The following is a 24,910-nucleotide window of genomic DNA, read 5'->3' on the forward strand; positions in this document are numbered from 1 at the left end:
GGCAGCTCAATTTCCTGCGTCTCAATCCAGCATCTTAGCCACAAACTCCATCTTACTCTCTCTTCCGTCAACACTCTGCCTCAGACCCCCATTCCTCGCTCACTCAAACCTCCCACTGAGGGCTGTAGGCTAGTCTGGATTGTGTGAAAGACACCAGGACTGGCGACTGAATGCTTGCCTTCCTGGGGCAACCTATGCTGGCCCAGTCTCCTGCATCTTGCAGAGACTGACAGCATTTGTCACAGCACGAGCTTCTTTCTTGTTCACGAAATTCTTTGGGGTATCTACGGAGATGCTTTGTGATTTGTAACTCATTCGGTGCCCCCACCACAGTAAGGAAAAATTCTCTTTATTGCTCCAAGGAAAGTCTTTCCACAGGTGAAGATTCCAGACACAGCAAATTCAACAATGGGTTTTTTTGTTCATATGAGAACTGGAAAAACAAGGAGAAGTCCTGTGGCACCTTGCAGACTAGCCGATTTTCTGGAGCATAAGCTTCTGTGGGCGAAGACCCGCTTCATCAGATGCATGCACGAAAGCCCATGAAAGCTTATGCTTCAAATAATTTGTCAGACTATAAGGTGCCACAGGACTTCTTGTTGTTTTGGAGTATATAGATGAACACAATTCCCCCTCTGATATTTGTCACCCCCAGAAGGCAGCCTGCATTGGCCATCAATAAATAACTAGCTCCTGAGGGAATGCAGAACCCCTTATTCGACAAGAAAGAACAATCACCTGTGCAGTGTAACAGCCTCTCAGAAATGCTCTTGCACCAGGCAAAGGCTCGGAAGAAGAGATGCCAGTGGTGACGTTACTTCGGGCAAAGCCAAGGAAAGGGGTGGGTCAGTACGCACAGGGTACGGGGAGTCTGACAGTCCAGCCTGGAGCAGTGTGTGGTTCTGGAGAGTCACAGGCTGGTTCCTGCTTCACTTGGGCAGGGGTGGGGGAGAGAACTCAGAGCCAGACTTTTATTACCCCTGCTCCCAGCCAGGGAAGAGGGAGAAAAGGGCAGGTGTGGCTGTCACAGTAGATTGGTGCGGAGCTAGTCTACAGAAACTAAGCCACTCTGCATTGAACAGGGAAAGATGGAAGGAAATAGTGAGAGAGGCATCAGACACCAACAGGCGCTGAGCCCACGGTTATTGATGATGATGATGGCGGTGGCTGTTATCCCTCCCACCCCTGCCCAGGTTTGGGTGATGCTGGGAGCCTACACCAGCAGCACCAGTTAGCAGGGATTGCAGGGACAGTGTGAGCCCTTCGAAGCCGTACTCTGCTGCGGCCAGAGCAGTCTAGGGTGTCACTCCCACTGCAAGGCTGCCAACCCCCTCAAAGCCTTTACAAGGGTGCGGGGGCAGCCTGGCTCAATTTCAATGAGTGGTGCTGCAAGCTCGTGCCCAGGATCACAATGGCACTCAACTCTGAGGGGGGGGCAGCCAGGACAAAGGATGCTGGCACATGGCACATGGGGCGTCTATCCCTGTGCAGGGGGGAGCAGGGGAGTCCACCAAGGACTTGGCTTCTGAGGGCATCAGCTCACACACTGTGTGCATAAGAGAAAATGGAGATTCTCCCATCAAGGGAGGCCCAGGGTACCTGCAGAGGAGGGCCAGGGGGATGAGTGAGTTCATTTCTCCGCACTGCCATACAGCAGGGCTCCCAACCGAACCTGGCTGGACTTGTCTCGGCCAGGAAAAATCACACTCCAGGAAAAAGCAACTTTGTCTGGCTATATTGAGCCATTCCTTTCAGCAATCTTCATCTTCTGGGGTGTGGGTGAATCCAACGCGATGAGTCCTTGCGAGAGAGCTGAGCACAGCATGGGGAGGGCACGTTAGAACTAGAGAGGGGAGAACAAGGATGACAAGATACTGATGATCCTCAAAGGCAGCTCTTACATCGGCGTAGTGATGACTTGGCCCTCATTTTCAATGATATTTTCATAGACGTGCTGGGTGCCTTTGGCCCTGAAATGTTACAGAAAAGCCAGTGGTAACTGTTACATTCACAGGAAACACACAGAGGTGTAAATAAAAACAAATAGTCTTGCTGGAAGTTTGCAAAATAACATGACTTCACTGCTTAGAATTCCAAACCATAACACACAAGAACCCAAAAGCAGAGACAGAAGAAACAGGCTGCTCCTAAAACAGAGCGGAACAACTCACCCCACCTTACTTGAGTATGGATGGCTACAGATTGCCAGCGGCTAAATTCAGAACACACACTTCCCTCCACAGCCTCCTACCACACATGCAAGAACAGGAAAAATCCCAACAATTTAAAGTGACAGCCTAAAATATGAATGGAGTTTCCAATACACCACAGTTAGCATGACTGTAAAAGGAGGATTTACTATTAGGGTTTTTTTAATTCAGTATTTCTTAGAGCTAGCGGAGTGGTCCATGCAGTTCTGCAGTGCGCGTGTGAACCTCTGGCTCTTACCGGATGTAGTCAAAACTGCTGGACCATGCATAACGCTTGCTTTCATGGAAATTATGAGGTTAACCCAGGCTGCCTGTAAAGGATTCACAGATCCATCCTGGGAGGGCAGGCAGGGGGCAAAAGCGCTCTCCCAGGAAGTGGGGACGTCACATGGGCAGCTGCACAGTACCTCGTTCGTGGCCACTGCTTCTAATTCCTGCCTGGCCATCGGGGAGAGGGAAGTGGCATTGACAATTCTCAGACTAGGAGCCTTGGTCTAGCCTGCCCCACAGACACTCCTCAGGGGAGGCAAGGCAGGACTGGCTGCAAAGAGCAGTGATGTGGTTAGCTCCAACCATCCCTTCCCATCAGCCAGAAAGGAAGGAGCAGTGCCTTCTCAGCCTGCTGCCTAGCCCTGCTCCCTGGGGCTTTTAAAAGAATCACTGCAGTTTGTGGAGAGCCAGGGAGGGGACTCAGCAGCTGGGCACATACCATGACATTTTAACAGTTGCTGGAGACTCTGCCATGAATTCAAAATATTTTGATTTTTTTTTCCGGGTTGGAACTATGGGTCCTAGGACCCATACTGCCAACATCTAATGCTCAGGGCTGAATCTGAAGATCATACCAGAATCTTAGGACCTAGTGAACATGCCTCAGCTTGGTCTGCAGTAAAATCTAAACAGCTGCTGCCAGAAGTTACGCCTTTTCAGTGGTGGGACTTGCCAAAAGGACTGCACCGAAGGCCCCAATCCGGCTGAACTTTATGCTTCCTTGGGATCTCTCCTAGTGCAAAGTTATGGGGATACATAAGTAAGCCTGCACTTCTAAAATGCAGGACCCTTGGACGCCCTTGAATGCCTGGCTCACCTGAAATCAGCTGCTGTGACTGAATACCTCCCCTCAGTCCCGTTGGACATGACAGCCTCTTTCTTCTTGTTTCCAATGGTGACCACCGAGTCTACGTTTTCCCTAACAAAAAAGAAGCACATTGGAAAGAATTCGGGCAGAACCTTGCAAGGATCATTGGCTGGATCACGTTTGTGTCCCTGTGGCAGGTGCCCGAGCAGGGTTCCCTGTAAAGTGAGCACTGGGGCAGGTCCCCAGGAGAGATTTAGGTGCTACTCAGCTGATTAGCAGAGCACCCGCAGGAGGCAGAATGTTTTTCTACTGGTAGAGCACATCTGCACAAGCCTTGGTGCACATACAATTTATTCCACCCACGGACGGAAAATATTAGCGAGAATATCACACCCAAGCAAGCATCAGATCTTCAGACCGAATAATTTCACGCTCTGCAAAGCTCAGCTATCATCTGAGCAATAATCTGAAACTTCCATGTTAATTATCAGGCCACTGAGAGAGACAAAGTAGGTGTGGGAATAGCCTTGATTAGAATAAGGCTTTTGAGCTTCACAGAGATCTTCTTCAGGGCTGGAGGAGGTAACCAGGGCAGGTCCAGATACAAGGCAGGATCAATTATTAAGTAGAAGGTGATCACACATTGGAGAAGACCTGCCACACAGGATGGTCACAGTGAGCATCTTCTGGTCTTAACAACCTGTGGCTGAAATAACGTGGAGGTTTGTTTATGCCACCTTGTGATGCTACTGGATTTGAAAATAAACACGAGACTTATTGCAACCGTTGTCCTAGGTTTGCATCCAAGCTTGTGCCAAGTAAGGTTCTAATGAAAGCTGGTGTTTGGCTGCGTCTGGTTATGCTGTGTGTAGATTTGTACCACTGTAATATTGGACAGACTTCTAACTCCCTTAGATAAACGGTTAATGGGCACAAAACAGACATCAAAACACTCCAGATCCACAAACCAGTTAGTCAACATATGAATGGAATGGGGCATTCTGTCAATGACCTAAAGGCATGTAACAGAGTCTTCACCTTCCCCCCACCCCTCCACTCTCTGATTTGCTCACCTTGATTATCTTTTTCTGATTTGTCCTCCTTGCTTACTGTTTTTGCTTCTCTGTGCCTTAACTATTGAGTCTGTTCTGGTCTGGCTATGGTCTGAAGAAGTGGGTCTGTCCCACGAAAGCTCACCTAATAAACTATTTTGCTAGTCTTTAAAGTGCTACTTGACTGCTTTTTGTTGTCATATGTGGAGTTGAAGTACTGGCTTGCATTTGAAATGTTTCTGAGTGACAACAATGAGAGGCATGGCACCAGATAACGCACCACCTGACTCCAATCCACATCTGAGGAATTTGCTTGTGGGCCTGCAGCCTGGGGGCCTGGCAATGGCTAATTGCCCAAGGAAAGGTCATAGGCAGGTGACCCGCTTATGTGGTAGGCTCCATCTCCCCACACAGTTAAGGAACAACAGATTTCTCTCCACCTGGGCGAGGGTATAACAGAAACCCTAAGGTTCCTCCATCTTGTCTTCAGTGTTCAATCCAGCTCATCACTTCAGGAACATCTCTGCTGTGAACTGAGCCGGGACGGATGGCTGACCCAGCCTAGCAAAGGATGCACTCCAGAGACTTTAAATATAGCAGCCTATTCCACCAGCTACAAGCCTGCAGCAAGCAGTCTGTGATTGATGTGGATTGCTCAGTGGTTTGTGAATTAGCCTGCTAAACCCAGGGTTATGAGCTTGATTCTTGGGTGAGGGGAGGGGTGATTTAGGGATCTGGTGCAAATAAACTTTAAAAAAAAAAAAGGATGGTGCTTGGCACTGCCAAGAGGGTAGAATCCTGGACTCCATGACCTCCTGAGGTCCCTTCCAGTTTGATGAGAATATGTGTAATTTTGTTGCTTTAAAAACAGACTCTCACCTATTCATTTTATTAATAAACTATTAGATGCTGAAGGATTGGCACCATACGCTCAGATTAGAGGTGTATATTGAGCAGGCGATTGTGGCTAGCCTGCATGGATTTGATGAGATTGGTACCTCTCATTTGCATGTAATGCCAATAGACCAGGGTTAGCAGCACCAGGGATAGACCCTGCAAGCACAGGGTCTAAAGCCCTGTGCTTTACCAGGTGAGCTACAGGCCAGCTGACATTCTGTGTAGCCTGTAGAGCAGAGGCTTCACTCACCCCAGATGAAGTCTCAGTGCCTCTAGGTGCCACATGAATAAGGAGGGCACTTACTGGGGGCGACACAAGGGAAGCTGGAGTGCCTGAGGGAACTGCTCATGTGGTGTCTTGCTGTCCAGAGGGGCAGCGGAGGTGTTGTTTGTGACTGGTTTCGTGTGCATTATAATGCAGAGCCTTGGGCTGTCAGTAGCCCTGTTTTAAGCACTTTGTCCTGATTCGGAAGCCGGGGCAGCTATGGGGGAATCACAGACCCTCCTCCATCTGTTCAGGGCTGATGGTGTGTCCACCCCCTTCCCCACAGCTAACTGGGGAGCCCTGACTATGGCCAGACTGTGGTTCCAGAGCCTCACCCTCTAGGCCAAGCCAAAAGGGGTAAAAGCCACGTGGGCTGTGGGAAGCTGCAGCCCCTCCAGCTGCCCTGGACAGCTTCAAAGAGCAAGGGGAGTCATCTGGGGTTCTCTGCTTGGTGCCCCCCTCTGGTTTCCTCATTTTAAACTTGTGACCTGCACCCGACCCTTTTGTGCCACCAAACCCGTTGGTCCCTGGGTCCAACAGTCAGTCCCTTCCACTAGGCTGGGGAAGGAGCCTTGGCCAAAGCCCGCCCATTTCCCAGGTAGTCACATAGGACCTGTCTCAGGCAGGAGCTGGGGGATGGGGACCGCAGGCCAGAGGCTATTCTTGGGTTCCCTACTCTGGGCAGGTGGAGGGCCCCAAGCTCCCTAGTCTTGCGCTGGCTTCCAGCTCTCCTGCGAGAGGAAGCTGGAGGTGAAGAGAAATGTAGGGACAGGCCATGTCAGGAGCCTTGCCCCTCCCCTTAACTTTGGGAAGGTTCCACCCCCCACCGTGGATTGACCCAGGGAACTGCAGGGTTAAAACACACTTGCTTCTACAGCCTGAGCTTATGAGGCTGGTAACAGACCTGTCAGCTCTGCCCACCAGGTATGGAGCAGAAGCTGTAACAGGCACTTACCAGGGGTTTACGCAATTACTGAATTCTTTGCATGCTTTGTCTGTTTCTGCAGCCAAAATGGGTTGAGCTGCAGCTCAAAATGTCCCTGCTCAGGGATTTTGCCTGAACAGAATGGCGCAGGGTTTTGCTGGGTGGCATTTCTGGCGAGTCTGTCATTCTTCAACTGCCCCTTCTGCCTGGGCAGAAATCTTACATCTGAGTCAGCTCTCCCTGTTGCACAACAGCGGTGCCAGGTCTGCAGCAGTCGGGGAGACAAACCTGTCAGCCCTTTGAGCTGGTTTCTGCTGCTGACTGGGTTTTCCAGTCTGGCTCGGAATGGGATGTTGCAAAGCATTTTGCTTTTAAAAAAAAAAACAAAAAAGTAAGAGAGACCTCAGATGGAGCATGTGTGTGTCCCAGGCAGATGCTACCACATGGATGAGCTGTTTGGGGGCAACCTATTGTAACATCAACAGGCCCAGATTGCCAGCACTAGTGACTGAACCTGTGATCAGAGGGGCTAAAGCCCTGTGCTCAACTGCATGAGCTAAAGGCCACCTGGCTCTCTGTCAAGGCTGCAAAGCGGAGGCTGCGCTCACCCTAATGTGAGGTCTCAGTGCCTCTGGGTACTACACAATCATGCAGCTAGGCCTGGAGCCCTCAGAGCCAGCACTGTGCCCCAACCCCTGGAAGACTCAGGGAGGTTGGGATTGGTTCCACCAGTTCCGGTCCATTGTACATGCAGGTCTCGGGTTCCCTTCCGTGCTTGCTGGAGGGTGAGGTCGGGGGCTTGCACAAGAAACGCAGAGGCATACCAGCCCAGGATTAAGTTAAGCTCTCCTTGCCGGAGAATGTTGTGAAGACCAAGACTATAGTAGAGAGTTTTAAAAAGAATTGGGTAAATTCTTGGGGATAGGTCCATCAATGGCTGTTAGCCAGGACAGGTGTGGACGGTGGCCCTGGCCTCTGTTTGCAAGAAGCTGGAAATGGGCAACAGGGAATTGATCTCTTGATGATTACCTGTTCTGTCCATTCCCTCTGGGGCACCTGTCGGAAGACAGGATACTGGGCTTGATGGACCTATGGTCTGACCCAGTGTGGCGGTTCTTATGTTCTCAAGTTGATGGCCACTGCCAGAGTGACAGAACCAGGCCAGGAACATTGCCAGGGTGCTAAGCCTCAACAGCGTCTTCTCTGCTGAGAGGCCATACTAAATTCAGATCAGCTTCTAGTCCTCCCAACCGTCCTCCCAGCCCGACCAGCTGGATTCTGACCTCTGACAGGACAAGACGGGGCAATGTCAGAGCCAGAGCTACCACTGTGCCAGCCACTGCCTTGAGGAAACGGGTTTTACCCATGAAAGTGCAGGACCTAACCAATTTGTGAGTCTAAGGTGCTACAAACTGCCAGCAAGTGACAGGTCAGTGGCTTGCGTATTAGGCTGCTTAAACCCAGGGTTGTGAATTCAATCCTTAAGGAGGCCATTTAGGGAGCTAGAGCAAATAAAAAAAGGGAGGGTGCTTGGTCTTGCCAAGAGGGCAGGGGACTGGACTTGATGACCTCCTGAGGTCCCTTCCAGCTCTATGAGATATATATCTATTTTTAAAGCTACAGATGAACATGGTTACCCCATGGACGCTGTGCTCCTAGGAAGATAGACTAAGATGTGATGTGACTGGTGCTAGGTCCACCCTCGTGCAGCTGGGCCACATTACCACCTCTTCCTAGACACTATTAGAGAACATGGGATTTGAGGTAAAAAAAACCAAAGCTGAAGGGTAGCCCATGCACCCTGTTAAGTACAGAAGCCATCCTAAGACCTGGTCATGCCTTTCTGGCCATGTAAAGAGACAGAAAGCCTCCCCTTGAAAATGCCCCTGCACTAGAGACTTCCAACTTTGTGTCGGGCTGTCCTAGTTTGGAGCAGGGGTGGATCAGAGATGTGGTCAGGTCACACAACTATTTTCTGCTTCTCAGGACCAAGTAGGATACAGGAAAGCAGAGCTGGAGTTGTGGCAGCTGGAGCTTATGCTGGAGCTACACAGACACCAGCAGGATAACAACCATGGTTTAAAGCCAGATATCTTAACCCTCCCATTCATATACCCAGAGGCTGGAAAGGACCATTAAGATCATCTAACCTGACTTCCAGAACATGACACGTCCTGGAACCTCACCCATCAACACCTGTGGTAGACCCCCTCCCCTCTGGCTGAGCTACTGAAGTCCTCAAGACCACAAGCCACAGAGATTCCACCATTTACTCCAGTTCACACCTTCAAGTGACCTGAGCCCCATGCTGCAGAGGATGTCAAAATCTCCCAGGGTCTCTTCCAACTCTGCCCCAAAGACAGAAACAGAGAACCCGACCCGTTGTCTCTCTTCATTTGACTTCTCAATCTCCTTCCCAGCCCCTTCGCTGTCTCTCTTCCAACATTGCACTGTTGGTTTCCATTAGAAAATGTCTCTGCTTCACTTGCCCTTCCAACCACTCCCTCCTTTCTGCAACCACCCTCTCCTGCTCCTGATGGTCTGTCTTGCCTCAAACTTTCAACCCTTGGGTGCTTGGGTCTGGCATGAAGCCAAGCAAGTGAACCCATCTTGAACGGGGTGACCTCAGCAGCCTTGCACAACCTGTCCATCTGTGGTCTGGTTTTCACATGTTAAATGGTAATATATTAAACCGCCTGTTAGAAGTACTGACACGGCCTCCATCACCGTATTATCAGAGCACCTCCCGGTCTTCAGCCTCACAACGCCCTCGAGAAGGGTTTGTCTCCACCTAGAAGGAGACCGTACCCCATACTAGCCTGCTGACCTGCATTAACTGTCCACTCACGTGCCTTGATCTAACCCTCTTTGAAACCAGACTAGGTCAAAGGGCACTAAGGAACTATTGGTGGGCATCAGCAAACAGATGCAACTGGCCAGTGCAGTGTAGACACCAGCCTGTCACAGTGCAAACACAGACTCACAGAACACCAGAACTGGAAGGGACCTCAGGAGGTCATCAGTCCAGTCTCTGCCCTCATGGCAGGACCACGCACCATCTCTATCATCTCTGTTAGATATTTACCTAAACTGTTCTTAAATATCTCCAGCGACGGAGATTCGACATGCACTCTCGGCTATTTACACAGCCGGACAGTTCTGAAAATTCTTCTTAATGTCCAACCTAAACCAGCTTTGCTGCAATTTAAGCCCATTGCCTCTTTCTAGCCTATATTCAGAGACGAAGGAGAATAATTTCCCTCCCTCTGCTTTGTGATGCTCCTTTGGGTCCTTAGAGTCAGTATCATGTCCCCTCTCAGCCTTCTCTTTTCCAAACTAAACCACCCCAGTTCCTTTCATCGTTTCTCATGTCCTATTTTCTAACCCTTTAATCATTTTAGTTCCTCTTCTCTGGGCCCTTCACGATTTCTCTACCTCTTTCCTAAAACATGGGACCCTGACCTGGACACAAAATACTCCCGGAAGAGTGGAACAATGGACTTCTCTTATCTTGCTCACGACACTCCTGTTAATGCATCCCAGAACCACGTTTGCTTCCCCCCTGCTCCCACAACAGCATCACACTGTTGACTCATATTTAACTTGTGACCTCGAAATCCCTTTTTGCAGTACCCCATCCTAGGGAGCCCCTTCTCACTTTGCATGCATTGAACCAATTGGTCCTCCCTAAGTGCAGTACTTGGTATTTGTCCTTATTGAACGTCATCCTATTTGCCTCAGACCACTTCTCCAGGGTATTCAACCCCTGAGGCCCAGATCTCAAAAGGTAGCTGGGTGTTTAATTCCCACTGCAATCAATGGGAGTTCGGTGTGTTAAGTACTTGTGTGGCCTTCCACAAACCAAGACCTTCCAAGATGCCTGTAGAAGAGTAGAGGCTTCAACCCAGATCTCCCAAATTCCACCGTCTGTCCGTCCTTCCTAGACATTCTGCATTTTAGAAGGGAAATCTTAGTGGAAAAACATGGCCCATGCATGAGGTAGCCAAGATGCTGTTACAAGAGCCAGGTCCCCAAAGCACACCAATGACCATGGCATTACTTGTGTCCCTTTGCCAGATATTCAGTTATTGCATATTTTATTACCACCATTTAAGCCAATGAAACGTTAACCTCTGAGATGTCTCATTAGCCCTTCTCTTAAGTGCCCTGTATCCATTGACGGCACCAAGCGAGCGGCGAAACACACATCCTTTCAGCCTCTGTTCCCAGACACCATGTCATAGCCATCTCAAGCTGGCAGCCTCTGTTCTAAATGGCACCCAGCAGACGGGGCTGGTGCTGGGGCAGGGCGATGAACAGCAGCTCGGAGTCTGGCACGTCAGCCCTTTCACTTCCCGAGCTGGGAGATTTTATATTTGCCACTTTAACGTCTCGGTAACAGAGCTTTGGGGTTGTCAGTGGCATTTCCAGATTCTGTTTGGGACGGTAAGTGAAAGTGCCACCCCAGGGCTATGGAGTTACGTGGTACAGGTTGTACCTCCCTTGTCTGGCACCCTCTGGAACCTGGGTGGTCCAGAACGAGGGGATTTGCTGGACCAGAGGCCGTCAGGCCCCCCTAACTGTCATCCAGCGGGCTGCCAGGCTCCCCTCCTAGCTGCCACACAGTCCCTTCCTGACTGCCTGCGGAGGGGAGCTCCACTCCTGCTGGTCTCTCCCGGCCTGGCCAGCCTCCCCATAGCTGCAGGGCTCCCAGCCAGGGCTAGGCTCCCCACAGTGGGAATCCCCAACTCCAGCCAGGCTTCCCTTAGTGGGGCTCCCTGACCTGGACCCCTGGCCTAGGGCTGCCCCGGGGCTCCCCAGAGCGGGAAGTCAGTGGGACTCCCTGCCACCAGCAGGGCTCCTCTCCAGTCCAGCTGGAGCTCTCTGGTCCAGCAACATCTGTCATCCTGCTGGACGAGGGATGTTGCCAGCCGAAGGAGTTTCAACCTGCACCGCCATTGTCTTGGGCAGCGTTGCTCACTGTCCCCGTTAACCAACACCCTTCACTAGATAAGGGGGAAGAAAGGCACTTACTCTTTTTCCTGACACCAGAACTTATTGACTGCGAAAGCAATGGCCACCAGGACTAAGAAAACAGCCACAGCAATGAGCCCTTGCATCCAAGGCTGGAGATTTCCCCGAGCTGCAGAGAAAAGCCAGGGGTTGACAACACGTTAGACATGATTTGTAGCTTCACTTGTTCTATTCAGGTTCCTACACAGCAGTACATATCACATCTGATTTCCTTCATATTGTCCCATCACTTGTCAATGCAAGATACGCCACAGGTCACATCCTGTTTCTGCATCACACACCTCGCTCCATGAGTGCTGAGCAGCACCCTGCTTCAGAGAAGCGATGTGTGAGTAACCACATTGAAGAGTGTGAGGTGCTCAGAAACTGCTTGGGAGACATCTAAGTACTTATGATGGATGGCTCACCTGATCAGGCTACAATGATCTGCATTTTACAGACAGAGAAAAGAATCACCCAGTCTAAGTGACTTGCCAAAGGCCACAGAGGAAGTCAGTATCAAAGCTACACAGAGCAGAGTACTGAACTATGCCTCCAGAGTAGCACCTTGATTAATTACCGAACTACACCTTCTCTCTGTTGTCATAATCAGAGGAGTCCCATAAGAAATTAGGCAAAAACATAACCACGCGATGATACGTTGCAATGTAACATGACCTTATTTATCCCAGCTCAAGAGACCACACAAGAACCCAAAACCAGAGAGAGAAAAAGCAGGATGCTCCATAAGGCAGCAAGGAACAGCTCACCCTACTTTGCTCTCAGATGGCCTTTCCCAGACTGCCTCTGAGCACACACAACCCTACAGATCCCCTTAGCCTATAAACATGAGTAGGCCCTTTCCTTCCCCTCAGGTAACAGCTTTCAAGTCCAACACAATCCTCAATACACTATATCTATGGGATTTTTCAGAATCCCTGCATAGTCAGCAGCATTTTGCGTGGCTGTGGAGGGAAGGGGGCGCAGAGAGAACCCTGTGCAGGGACTAGGAACAATCCATGTCCCTGAATTTGGGGAGGACACAGGGACTACTCCCTCCTTATGCTCCCTGGGATGCACATCACCCGGAAAGGATGGTGTGGTCATGGTCTGTGCACCATTCCTTGATGGCCCCATCCCAGCTACATACCTGCACCCATATCTTCCCAAGCACACGCTGCACCACCCAATCTCTCTTGCCTGAAATGAAAGCCTTTGCTGCCAGCTCAGACAGAAGAGTGCCATGTTTTCCTGACTCTGTAATCCGTCACTAATGATTATGATGTTGCAAAGCGGATTATGATGGGCTCATTAACATAACAAACTGGGCAAAGGAGGTGCCAGCATGTTCAGCGTGACATGCCACCGGTTGGCGGCCACCCCCTTGGAGAATGATCTTCCAAGTTTGGGGGGTTGACACGGTGGCGGCATGGCTGGAGGGGGGCCAGCAGGCAGCAGAAGTAACTAGCTGCAGAGTGGGGCAGTGCGTTCCAGAGAATGCAGGGAAAGGACCACCATGCCAGCTCGGTACGTCACAACCCAAGCTGATGTGAGACTTTGCCAAGACGCACACAGTTCTCCCTATTCTGCTAAGCTGCAGAGCCAGCCACACATTGGCTTAGTGGTGGGAAGTGGGGGAAGGAAGCATTAAAGGCTGTCATGTTATTAGCATGAATGGACTTGGGGCTCAGGAGATCTGGCTTTAGTTCCTCACTCTGCAACAGACAGCCTGTGTGACCTTTGGAAAGGCACTTAAGCTGAGATGTTCAGTTAGCCTGGTACTTAGTTCCTACTGAAATCAATAGGAGTTAGGTAGCTGGAACAGCTCTGCAGATCTTGGCCTCAGGTCCCCATCTGCACAAGGGATGTAATATTCCCTTACTTTGCCTGGCTTGCCTGGTTCAGTTGCAAACCCTTTTGGCCCAAGACTGAGACTTGCTATGTCTTTGCAATAAGTCCTCCATGCAGTCTTGGTTGGGGGCCTGTTGATGCTCCTCAAACACAAAACTTATCATGGGACTTCCTGCTTCTGAGCTAACCTTTGAGCCCTCTGCCCTGCCCCACCAGAGCTCAGAGGGCCAACCTTCCAGGAGTCTCTGAGAATTAAGATCAGGTAAAACGAGGAAACCTCCAGGAATATGTTCATCCAAATGGGTCAGCCCCACTCGCTGGAATTTCTGCCTCTAACTTGGACTGAATGGGATTCAAACATCAGAAAGGTCAACAGGAGGGCAGCTAGTTTTAGTTAGTGTCCATGCTGCACTGGAAAGAATAACACTGTGTATGGCAAGCCTTGTTGCGGCCTCTTCCATGCCACCCACCCTGAGAACATCCCGCCTTCTCTGAACCTTCCCTCTAGCTATCAAAGTCACTTTGGCAATGTGCTTGGAAGAAGAGACTGTTCTTGAATGGCCAGACATGCCCTGTTGCACCCATGACTCATTAGACTTTAAGGTCAGGAGGGACCGTCGTGATCCTCTAGACGTGTAGGGCACAGAACCTCCCCTTCCAAGTCCACTTTTCAATCTGGGGCAATTAGGGCTCATTTTTCAGTAGCAGAGCGACAAGGTAGGTGAGGTAAGAATTTTATGGCACCATCTTCTGTTCTGAGAGAAAGGAGCTCTTGTGCTCTACAGAGCATCTCTTCAGGGCCTGAAGAAAAGCCTTAACAGAGAGCTCCGTGGACCCAAAAGCTTGTCTCTTTCCAAGAGAAGTTGGCTCCAAAAAACACCAGCCTAAACACCTTGTTTCTCACACATATCCTAGAACCAACATGGCTACTGCAACACCACAAACAACTCACAATTAACGCATTTTAAAAGGCTGCCCTCACCTGTCCCACTCTCTTCATGCCAAAGGTTCCCAGCAGGCCAACCCTGGGGCAGATTCACTGGTGGGTCACATTGACATCAACGCTGCTGCAAATTCCTGCCTATGGAGACTTTGGCCTGGGGGTGTGTTATGGTCGAAGAAAGCAGATGTAGCTCTGTTTGTGAGGCCGGGGGACAAAGGTGGGTGTCACTCACTAAAAACAAGGCATTGGCAGATCAGCACGAGAGTGTCCCCACTCAAGGCTGTTCCCAGCAGTGGAGCTCCTATAAATTTCTGATAGGCTTGAAAGCAGCTTCCTCCAGTCCCTATGGAAGCCAAAAGTCTTGAATCTCCTCTCAAATAGTCAAGGCACTGCTGCACCATCTGGGCTGAATCTAGCCCTGTGTGTATTTAAGGTCTCACCACCCCTTGGACCAAACACAGTCACCTTCTCAGTAGAACCTGGCAGCCAAGGAACAGCAACACTTAATAGCTGATGGCAGAAGAGGGAGAAGAAAACGGTGTCAAGCTGGAACTCAAGGAGGAACATTAAGAAGGCAGAGATCAATTCCAGAGATGGGCTGTGTCCACACGTGCCACTTCTTCCGGAAGTGGTATGGTAATGAGCCATCTAGAAGATGCTAATGAGGCATGGATGTTAATTTCCCACACCTCATTAGCATATGGTCATGTGATTCAGAATCCAGAAGAAGCTCTTCCAGACTCCAAAATACTCGTGCAGACGCATGGCCCGCAAGGATCTTCCAGAAAGAAACCCTCCATCCAGAAGCCCCTCCTTCCGGAAGATCCCTGCGGGCCACGCATCTGCACGGACTCCGAATTCACATGCTCAGATGCTAATAAGTTGCGGGAAATTTACATCCAGGCCTCATTAGCATCTTCCGGACGGCTCATTACCATCTTCTGGAAGAAGTGGCATGTGTAGACATAGCCCTGGAGTTTGGCTGGGACAATCTGTAAGGACCAGAAGCCCTGGCATCGCTGGCCTCTGACTCTAGAGGACCATGGCTGAACAAGCCTCCTGCAACGCCCTGTGGAAAGACTCCCATTGACAGGAAAGGGAACACAACCCTTGTGAAGCTAAACTAAAAACTGTTTCGCTCCTGGGAGGAAAGAAGATTACGCAAAAGGGAAAGACTCAAGGAATGTTGACAGATGGGTCCTGGCCTGGGTGAACTTTTGACACTGTTTTTTCTAGAACTGGGCTGGCTGTTAAAATGTTTACTCTGGATTAGCAGCACAGCCTAAGGTTTAAACAATCTCTCCCTCTGTAAGGGGCTCTTGCAGACAATAGTCTCTATTTTCCGAGGACTGGTTCAGCTCAGTAACATGTAACATGGCACAGCTAGGGCAGCAGTGGCGTTAATAACTCCTGTTGGCAGGTATTTGGACAAGAAGGCTGGGAGCACGGCCAGGCAGGGGTAAGCTCTACTCTTAATCAAGATCCCAGGTGAAATGGGGTTTTTTTCTTTCAATAAGAAACCAAAAGGCAAGCTGGTGAGAACAATAACGCCACCCTACTTAGCTGGCACCAAGGCCAAGGGCCACACTCAGGTGTCCAGCGCAGTAAATTCCACATCAGGTGTACTCGGACAATTGCTGGCTTCCAGTGAGTGCCCAGAACGAGTGTAGCTGGTGCCAGATAGCTTGGAGGGCCCCCAAACGGTGGGTGCGCCACACCGACCGTTTGCCTGCCACTGACAGCACCGCGTTAAGGGCGCCTGCTGGAAAGAATTGGATGCTGGCCCATGTTTGGATGCCGGGGGCTGGTGAGATAGCGCTTCAGCATTTACATGGCGCCCCCTGCCCCATTACCCTCCCAGCTGGGCCCTTCACAGTCTTCCCGGTCCTTTTTCTCACAGTGCCCCTGTGGGGGAGGACCGTCCTGTTATCCCCATTTCACAAAGGGAAACTGAGACGCCAGCAAAGTGTCCCAGGCAGGGCAGGGCAGGGCACTCTATTCAGGTCCCCAAATCCCAGCCCATCCTCCATCCCTGGCTCAGGACCCGTCTCTCCTTGTGGGCCAGTTTCCCTTGCCAGCAGCGACTTCTGGCCGTAGGGTGGCCCCTGCTGGCTCGGCTCAGCTCAGAGCCACTGGGTGGTTGGTGGTGCCGTGAAGCGGGGCTGGCACGCTCCCCCCAGCGTCCATGCCACGCAGCTCCTGGGAAACAGCCAGCATCCCCCTGTGGCACCCATGGCTAGGAGCAGCCAAGGGGCGCCACACACACCATGGCCCACAGCGCTGCTGTGCCTCTCCATTGGCCGGCAACCATGGCCAATGGGAGCTGCGAGGGCAGTGCCTGCAGGTCGTCCGGTGCGGAGCCACCTGCTCGCTCGCATCTCTTTGCAGGAGCCAAAGTAGGTGCCCACTGCTTCCCAGGAGCTACCTGAGGTAAACGGCGACGGGCGCCTACACCCTCACCCACGCTCCCAGGCCCCAACCCTGATCCTCCTCCTGCCCTCCAACCCCTCAGCCCCACCTCAGACCCCATACTCCCCCCAGGAGCCTTTACATCACCCCACAGCCCCACTCCCAGGCCCAGCCCCCTCCCACACTCTGAACCCCTCAGCACCAGCCCAGATACTCCTCCTGAACCCCAAACTTCTCATCTCTGGACACATCCCAGGCCCCCAGCCCCCACCCCAGCCAGAGCCCTCACCCTCTCTTGCCTCCCATGCCACTGCCTCGGCTTGGAGCTCCCTCCCGCACCCTGAATGCCTTGTTTCTGGCCCCACTCTTGGCCTCTCACATCCCCTGAGGGATGGCTCAGGGGTTTGAGCACTGGCCTGAAAAGCCTAGTGTTGTTTGGTCAATCCTCAAAAGGGCTATTTAGGAATCTGGGGCAAAGAGATTAGAAAAGGGCCGCTGCTTGGTTGTGCCTTGAGGAGATGGGATCAGACTTGATGACCTCCCAGGGTCCTTTCCAGCTCTATGAGATGTGTATCTCCAAATAAATAAAAAGCCCCCCAAGCCAGCCTGGTGTGAGTGAGGTGGGGGGGGCGTAGGAGTGCTCCATTTTGTGTGAGTAGAAAGATGGCCACCCATTCTGGGCATCTCATTTCCTCTAAGGCCTAGGACAGCCCCTCTGAGAAACAAGGTAAGAGTTTCCAGATCCTGATGGGAGTCCCTCCAATGTGCCAACACCAGTGTCCCGTATGCTGGGCAGCCAATAAGGGCAGCAAACCAAAGACACAGACAGCAGAAACACACAGACGGCCAAGCAGTGGCATTATTGACTCTTCAGTTGCTGCTGTTTCTTACAGCGGCTGATGCTTCTATTGCAAGCCACATACTGGGCATGTTTCCAAAGGCGGTTTCTACAGTTGCCCTGGGAGCAGGACCAATGGGGGGTAGCGGGGGTACGTAGGGCATTTGGCCTTGGTCTCACATTTAACAGGGCCTCAAACTTAGACACTCAAGTTTTTGGCATTTGATAAGTTTCACAACTTGTTTTTCTGTGCATCCCTGGGAGTCCAAAATGTGACTCACACTCTTGCAGGTGATTTCATGAGAGACTTAAATTACTTCGTTCTGGCTGCGGGTTTCAAGAGATGGACGTGGCCCTGGCCTCTCTGGACCTCTGAGAGGTCCTGCCTGCCAGCCCCAGCAGGAGTCTTTTGGGGAGGGTTGTTGAATTCACCTCCTTCAACTCAATGCCACCACTAGCTCTGTTTGCTGGCAAAGGTAATGGAGCCAGTGGGCCAAATCATCAACTAGAGTAAATCACACAGCTCCGGGATCTGTCCTTTTCACCTTCAGGCAGCCCAGCCAGGCTGGGAGAAGACTCACACTAGGGGCACATTCTAAGTGGCTCCAGCATACAGGAGCATGCAAACAAAATTGGTCACTTTTGTCTGCTGAAGCCCCGTACTTACACATCTCCTTAGCCGAGCAGCGCACACAGCGGCTATGTAAACACACAAAAGCAGGGATTTGCCTGGGCAAAACGGCCAGCACAACCATCGAGAAGGGGTTGAAAAATTTGGTTCCTTGAGTCCGTGCTTGAACTTCAGCAAGGCAGAATTACAACCCCATTGGGAGTTACTTGTTTCTTTGCCAATCTTTATGATAGAAAAAAAAAAAAAATCTACGCAACCCAAGTGTAAGTAACCCTGCTCACTAGCCCTTCCAGTTGCCTGAAAGGCCTTTGCATGGAAAGAGATAGGGTTAAGCCAGAACACCAGCCCTGAAACTCTCCCACACATTCTGGGAAAGTTTGGATTCCGACTGAAAGTTGGATTCACCTTTCACAGCCCATCCTGTAAATGGGGCAGATGAGCAAGACCTGTGTGTCAGCAGCTGTGGTTCCTGCTCTGCCATCTGCTTATGTGTTCAGGTGTGAAATCCCGTCCTTAGCGGGAGGGGCACCATGTCATTAGCGATAATAAATGGGTTGTTACCCAGGTTACAAGAGCTCTGAGTACATTAATCACCCTTTCTCCTTAAGGCTTTTAGTAACTCATTCAGTTTGCATGTGGGTGTGAGGTAGGGCTGGGAAAAGCTGGGAAGGATGCTGCATGCCTCTGGGCTGAAACGCCTGTGAGTTTGCTGTCAAACAGGGAGGTGAATGTTTCTGCAGGTCCCACGTGCCTCAGTGCTACTGAGGTAGATCTTAGCATAGACTCCTAGGGCTGGAAGGGACCTCAGGAGGTCACTGAGTCCAGCCCCCTGTCCAAAGCAGGATCAACCCCAACTAAATTATCCCAGCCAGGGCTTTGCGAATCCAAGACTTAAAAGCCACCACCTGCCTAGGTAACCTATTCCAGTGCTTCTCCACCTTCCCAGTGAAATAAGAGAAACCTATAAACAAAAGCACGGAGAGCCAGATCCTCATCTGAAGTCAATGGAGTTACATGTATATACCCAAGCTCAGGATCTGGTTCAGAAAGTGTGGACAGAGATGTCACGGTCTAGCTCTTCAGTTGGTGTAACTATATGTAGTACCTTGGATTGCAGTAGGAGTTTACTGCAACCAAATATCTGGCCCCCGTAACATATTAGCAGCCATACACATGCATTGCATGTGCTTATATTTATAAAGCAGAGTCATCTCGGAACTAGACTCAGTGTTGTCAATCTCTTGACTGTGCCATGAGTCTTGCCATATTTGATGTTTTCTTTAAGCCCCAGCTCCTGGAAGCCTGTGATTATAGAACACTCCATTCCTATCCATTCCTATTTTAGTAAGTTTCACAGAACACTAGAACTGGAAGGGACCTCTGGAGGTCATCATGTCCAGTCTCCTGCCCTCACAGCAGGACTAAGCACCGTCCAGAGTCTAGTCTAGACCATCCCTGATAGGTTTTTATCTAAACCACTCTTAAATTTCTTCACTAATTCCCTAGGCAACTGCTAGCCCTCTTGTTTGTGGAGAAAATTTCAAAGCAAGGGCAACCTTAAATGTTCCATGAGCAGAAGGCAAATGTAAACCCCCCAAAATGTACAACCTTTTTTTATTTTAAGCCACACTCCTGCTTATGGGAGGAGTATATTTAGGATTTTTGCATGCACAGGACTGGCAGTTTTGTAAACCTGGCAACTAAACAATCGCAGCAGAACAAGAGGCAATTGCTTCCAGGCCTACCTGAGCACAAGACGTACGCTGAGGAGGGTCTGTTCTGTACACTGACTGGCCAAAATCATCTCTAAAGAATGCAAAGGCTCACCTAACTGCCCCCAGGCAATTATTCCCACCAATGCAATGGGATTACTCATACCTTTACAGATTTGCTGAAGAAAGGATCAAGGAACACGAGCGCAGCCAAAGTGACTGTCACAGGGAGAGTCTGGGTCAAGGGGGTTGGCCTCATCGTTGGAATTTCCTTATACGTCATGGACAATGTTTCATTCCCTGCTCCCAGTCCCACCCACAGGGCTGTGCAGCTGTGGGCAGAGTTTAACCTTAGGAATGTACCGTCATCATCCTAAATAACCCTGAATTGTTTCATTTCCATCTCTGGTTTGGCCTCAGCAGACATCTCAGATGGGATTTTTTTTATTGCGTTGTGCTTGGTTCTCTCGTCAGAGGGGGTACGTCTACACAGCCAAGTGACTTCGGAATAACAGCCGCTATTCCGAAATAACTTTGTGATCATCTACACAGCAAAACTGCTCGTGTGAAATATCCGTAGGCTTATTTCAAATTCTGTAAGCCTCATTCAATGAGGAATAGTGCCTGTTCTGAAATATCTGTTTCGGAATCGGGGCTGCAGAGACAAGGAACAGGACCTATTCTGAAATAAGACATAGTGCCTCCAGGGGCTCTAATCTGAAATAGGTTGTATTGATTATATGGAGATATACCTATCTCGTAGAACTGGAAGGGACCTTGAGAGGTCACTGAGTCCAGTCCCCTGCCCTTACAACAGGACCTATCACCCTCCCTGACAGATTTTTTTTTTTAAATATTTGCCCCAAATGGCCCCTCCCAAGGATTGGGCTCATAACCGCATGTTTACAGGGTCAATGCAGTAAACACTGAGCTATACCCCTGACCTGCAGACACTCCGTTTCAAATTAGCTGAGCCCTATTTCGATATGCATTTTGTTTGTACATGTGCTATTTCCCAATAATCTCTTCTGGAATAGCTAATTCCAAAATCACAGAGGTAGCCGTGTTAGTCTATAAGGTGCCACAGGGCTTCTCGTTATTCCAAAATAACTCTGCTGTGTAGACATAGCATTGGGGTGTTAGACGTGATAGGGAAGGAACGTTCACAGGCAGATCCAGATCTGGCTCAGGCCAGCTCTGGGGTGAATTAGGGTTCAGATTCAGCTGTGCTGAGCAGGTTGCATTCCATGAACGTTCAGCACCAAAAGCTGGTATTTCATCCGTTCATCTATTCCCAAGAGTTTCCCCACTGTCTTGGGGCAAGATCTTTCTCCAAGAATTTTCACAAGATTTCAGCATCTTCCAAGCCTGGCCTGGAAATGGGGCTGTTTCTGGTTCTGAATCCAGGAACTGGGGAGTTTAAAAATCTGAAGGGAACATTCCTAAGGGCTTGGATTCAGGGCTTCAGTCTGGGCCCAGCTCCAAGTGTTTTGTTTTTAAAGAGAGGCAAACCCAATGAAGCAGAAATAGCAAAGAGCACAGAATATCCTCTAATTCATACGTGAGCCCTTCAACAAACCCCACAATACACTGACTCCTGCAAGCCTCAAAGAGGAGGTGTAGAGGCCCATCAGAAAGACAAGTCAGCAAAATGGCATGCACACTCAACTCCTTACGAAAGCAGGATGAGCCTGACCAGCATTGGCCTTCCCACCACCCTCCCCAGGCAGAGATGAGATGAAGTACCCCTTATCCTATGCAAAGTCACACACCGCTCCCCTCTCTCCATAAGGGGCAGATGTGCCTTTTCTGTGTCAGTTTGGAAGGGCTGCCATATTTCTGCTCTGACTACTGTAAGAGGCACCTTTAATTCCTTGCATGCCTAAGTATAAGGCCAACAGACCTTGGTCACTTATGGGCAAAACTGGACCTACAACTTCAGGAGCTTAGTGCATGATCCTCTACTGTGTGAGTTAAAGGCTGTAGAGCAGATTCCTTATTTTCTATAGAAGTGGTCCCAGCCAGCGTTCCCTGTAAGCTGGCCTCTCAGGAGTGACTCAGGTGCCACTCAGCTGATTAGCAGAAGACCCAACAACTACCAGTCTCTGTTGCTATTGGTGGTGCACATTCACACATGCCTTGATGCACCGAACAAAATGTATTCCTCCCATGGGTGTTAAAAATTAGAGGGAACACTGGTCATGGTGCCAGATGTTGGGAGAGCACACCATGTCCAGGAGGGGCATAAGTGGCACCAGCATCCCTTGCATCGAAGATGATAATGCAAGGTCAGGGCCAGGAAGGTGCCAGCAGCACACAGACAAAGCATGGACTGGAGAGCAAGTGGAAACAAGAAGGGAAGGAGAGGATCGGCTTGGTACTAGTTGGTTGGTGAGCCAGCAACCTAATCCCAGCCTTCTCTGGCCAGATGCCTTAGCTCTTTCCCCTGGGATAAACACATGTGGCAAGATAGGTAATTAACCCTCAGCGGTGGAGCTGAATAAATAGCAATTACATTTGGAAAGCAGGATCAAGTTCCCTGAAATTTCAAAACACCCTTTTTATGCTTGTGCAACTTAATACGGACCCTGGTTTTCTTCTCACTTTCCAGTTTTTGAATCATTTTAATTATTAACCATCTGACTTGGATTTCAGCACCTGTCCCCTGACCGCAAGCCAAGAGTGATCTAAGCTGCCTGCAACCACGGGGCCCACAAAAATGCACATACACACACTTGCATGTGCAAATTGGGTGCAGAGGTGGGGGAGTGGCCAATGCAAATAGTCCTCCTACATGCTGTTGCCTGATTTATTACCCCATTTGCAGGTATCAATGTCCAGTATGAGTGCGTGCACCCGTGCACACACATTAGACACAGGGTTCTGGGGAAAAGGTGTAGCAGAGTGTAATGTGGGGGGGAGGGGCAGGGTTCAACACCGTTGAAGAGAAGACATTACCTATAGACAATAAATGTGCCATCATACTTATGATTGGGCAGAAAAGGGCAAACAATAATTTAAAAAATAGATGAACCATAAAGTAAATGATTTTTTTTTTTTTTACTTATACAAAGGTTGAGAAACACCAAAGCAATGCACCCTTTGGAAGAGGTCTGTGTACGCCCAGGAGGACGCATAACCCTGGCTGAGAGTCACTGGCCTATAACACTTACAGACAGCTAGAATAAGTCTCCTCTAAACTCTGCCTGAGAAAAAATCCTTTAGCTAGAACTGTAAGTGCTCATGCACTGAGCTTTGGTAGTCCAGGAAGTCTGCTTCTTGGCAGTTACCCTTCCTATTTGCTTGTTCTGGGGAGAAGTTGTCTGACTATTTTTTGTTTGCTTGTTTTAGTTTATTTGAGATTTTTTCCACCAGTGAAGACAAAGCTTAAAATTAAAGAGTAACAGATATTTTGGAGCATAAGCTTTCATGGGCAAAGACCCGCTGAAAGCTTATGTGCCAAAATATCTGTTCATCCATAAGGTGCCACAAGACTTCTTGCTGTCCTCGAAGCTACAGACTAACACAGTGACCTCTCCGATACTTAAAATTAAAGGACTCCCCTGCTCTGGGTTGCTCTGTTTGCCAACTCTCAGCAGTTCATTTGTGCAGCTTCCAGGGCATCCGACAAAGTGCCTTACAACCCCATCTCCTCCCCCAGATGGAGGTGGGTCTTCGCTCACCAAAGCTTATGCTCCAACATCTCTGTTGGTCTATAAGGTGCCCCAGGACCTTGTCTTGTCTTTGAAACCACAAGAAGTCCTGGGGCACTTCACAGGCTAAAATACTTGGGAGTGTAAGCTTTCTTTGCCAACGAACGCTGATGCTCCAAAATATCTGTTAGTCTAGAAGGTGCCACAGGACTTCTTGATTTTTGAAGGTAGAGTAACAGAGCTACCCCTCTGATCCTTGTTTTTGCTAGTTACACACACACACATGCCCCCTTCTGATCCTTGTTTTTGCTAGTTACACATCCCCCTCTGACCCTTGTTTTTGCTAGTTTTTACACACACACACACACACACACACACACACACACACACCCTCTGATCCTTGTTTTGCTAGTTTTACACACACACACACACACACACCCTCTGATCCTTGTTTTGCTAGTTTTACACACACACACACACACACACACACCCTCTGATCCTTGTTTTGCTAGTTTTACACACACACACACACACACACACACACCCTCTGATCCTTGTTTTGCTAGTTTTACACACACACACACACACACACACACACACACACCCTCTGATCCTTGTTTTTGCTAGTTACACACACACCCTTCTGATCCTTGTTTTTGCTAGTTAGTTACTCTCTCTCCCTCTCCCTCTCCCTCTCCCTCTCCCTCTAGTTCTCCAGGCATTTAGAGGACTCCCGCTTACCTTGCTGGCAGTGCACCGGACCCAGGGCCAATAAAATACCCAGAGCAAGAAGGTGGCAGGTACGCATGGCTGGGTAATAGCTCTGCTGCTGTGGAGCTCACGGCGAAGGACTCTAAGTTGAAAGACAGGCACAGCGAGGGAGCCCAGCTCCTTGGGAGAAATTGCCCAGACAGCTGCGGGTGTGATCCCACCGCACGCTTACACCCGGCTGCTTCCCATGGAAATGAGCCTGCTGAAGTACCCGCGGATTAGTAAGTGGCCACTGAAAGCCAATCGCTCTGATTTATCGAGGAGGGGTGGAATTTGCATACCGGCTTCCTCTTGGGGCCAGGTGACTCAGCCTCGACATTGTTTGGGAGTGTGCAGAGGGGCGGTTTTAATGATGGGCAGGTCCTGCTGCGCTGGGAGGGTTTATTGACCGTGTTTATTGACTGGCGGTGAGGACCGGGGGGAGCTGATACCAAAATCAGTCCAGGCTGCCTTGCAAGGAGCACCCTGGGGTTGAGTGTTTGCAGACACCAGATATGCATCAGGGCTAAAAACCGAGGACCATATGAAATACAAGCTCCCAAAATATACTCTCAGAGGGGTACCCCTAGTACCAGAGAGGCAGCCCTTTTAGTCTGTATTCTAACAAAACAAACCAGCAGTCCTGGCATTTGGTTAGTCTTTAAAGTGCTACCTGACTGCTG

At 50.0% G+C, this 24,910-nt stretch overlaps 1 protein-coding gene across 1 annotated transcript; it reads right to left on the reverse strand.

Annotated features, from left to right (window-relative positions):
- Nucleotides 1-333: 333 nt before the first annotated feature.
- Nucleotides 334-24,474, reverse strand: PDZK1IP1 (PDZK1 interacting protein 1). The gene is made up of 4 exons (XM_075002734.1): nt 24,219-24,474; nt 11,462-11,570; nt 3,298-3,399; nt 334-1,970 (listed from the first exon to the last, which is right to left on the reverse strand). The coding sequence occupies exons 1-4, from the start codon at nt 24,283-24,285 to the stop codon at nt 1,898-1,900; spliced, it is 351 nt and encodes a 116-aa protein (XP_074858835.1). The 5' UTR covers nt 24,286-24,474; the 3' UTR covers nt 334-1,897.
- Nucleotides 24,475-24,910: the final 436 nt, after the last annotated feature.

This window comes from Carettochelys insculpta, chromosome 9 (genome assembly GCF_033958435.1).
Source record: "Carettochelys insculpta isolate YL-2023 chromosome 9, ASM3395843v1, whole genome shotgun sequence".
Lineage (NCBI taxonomy): Eukaryota > Metazoa > Chordata > Testudines > Carettochelyidae > Carettochelys > Carettochelys insculpta.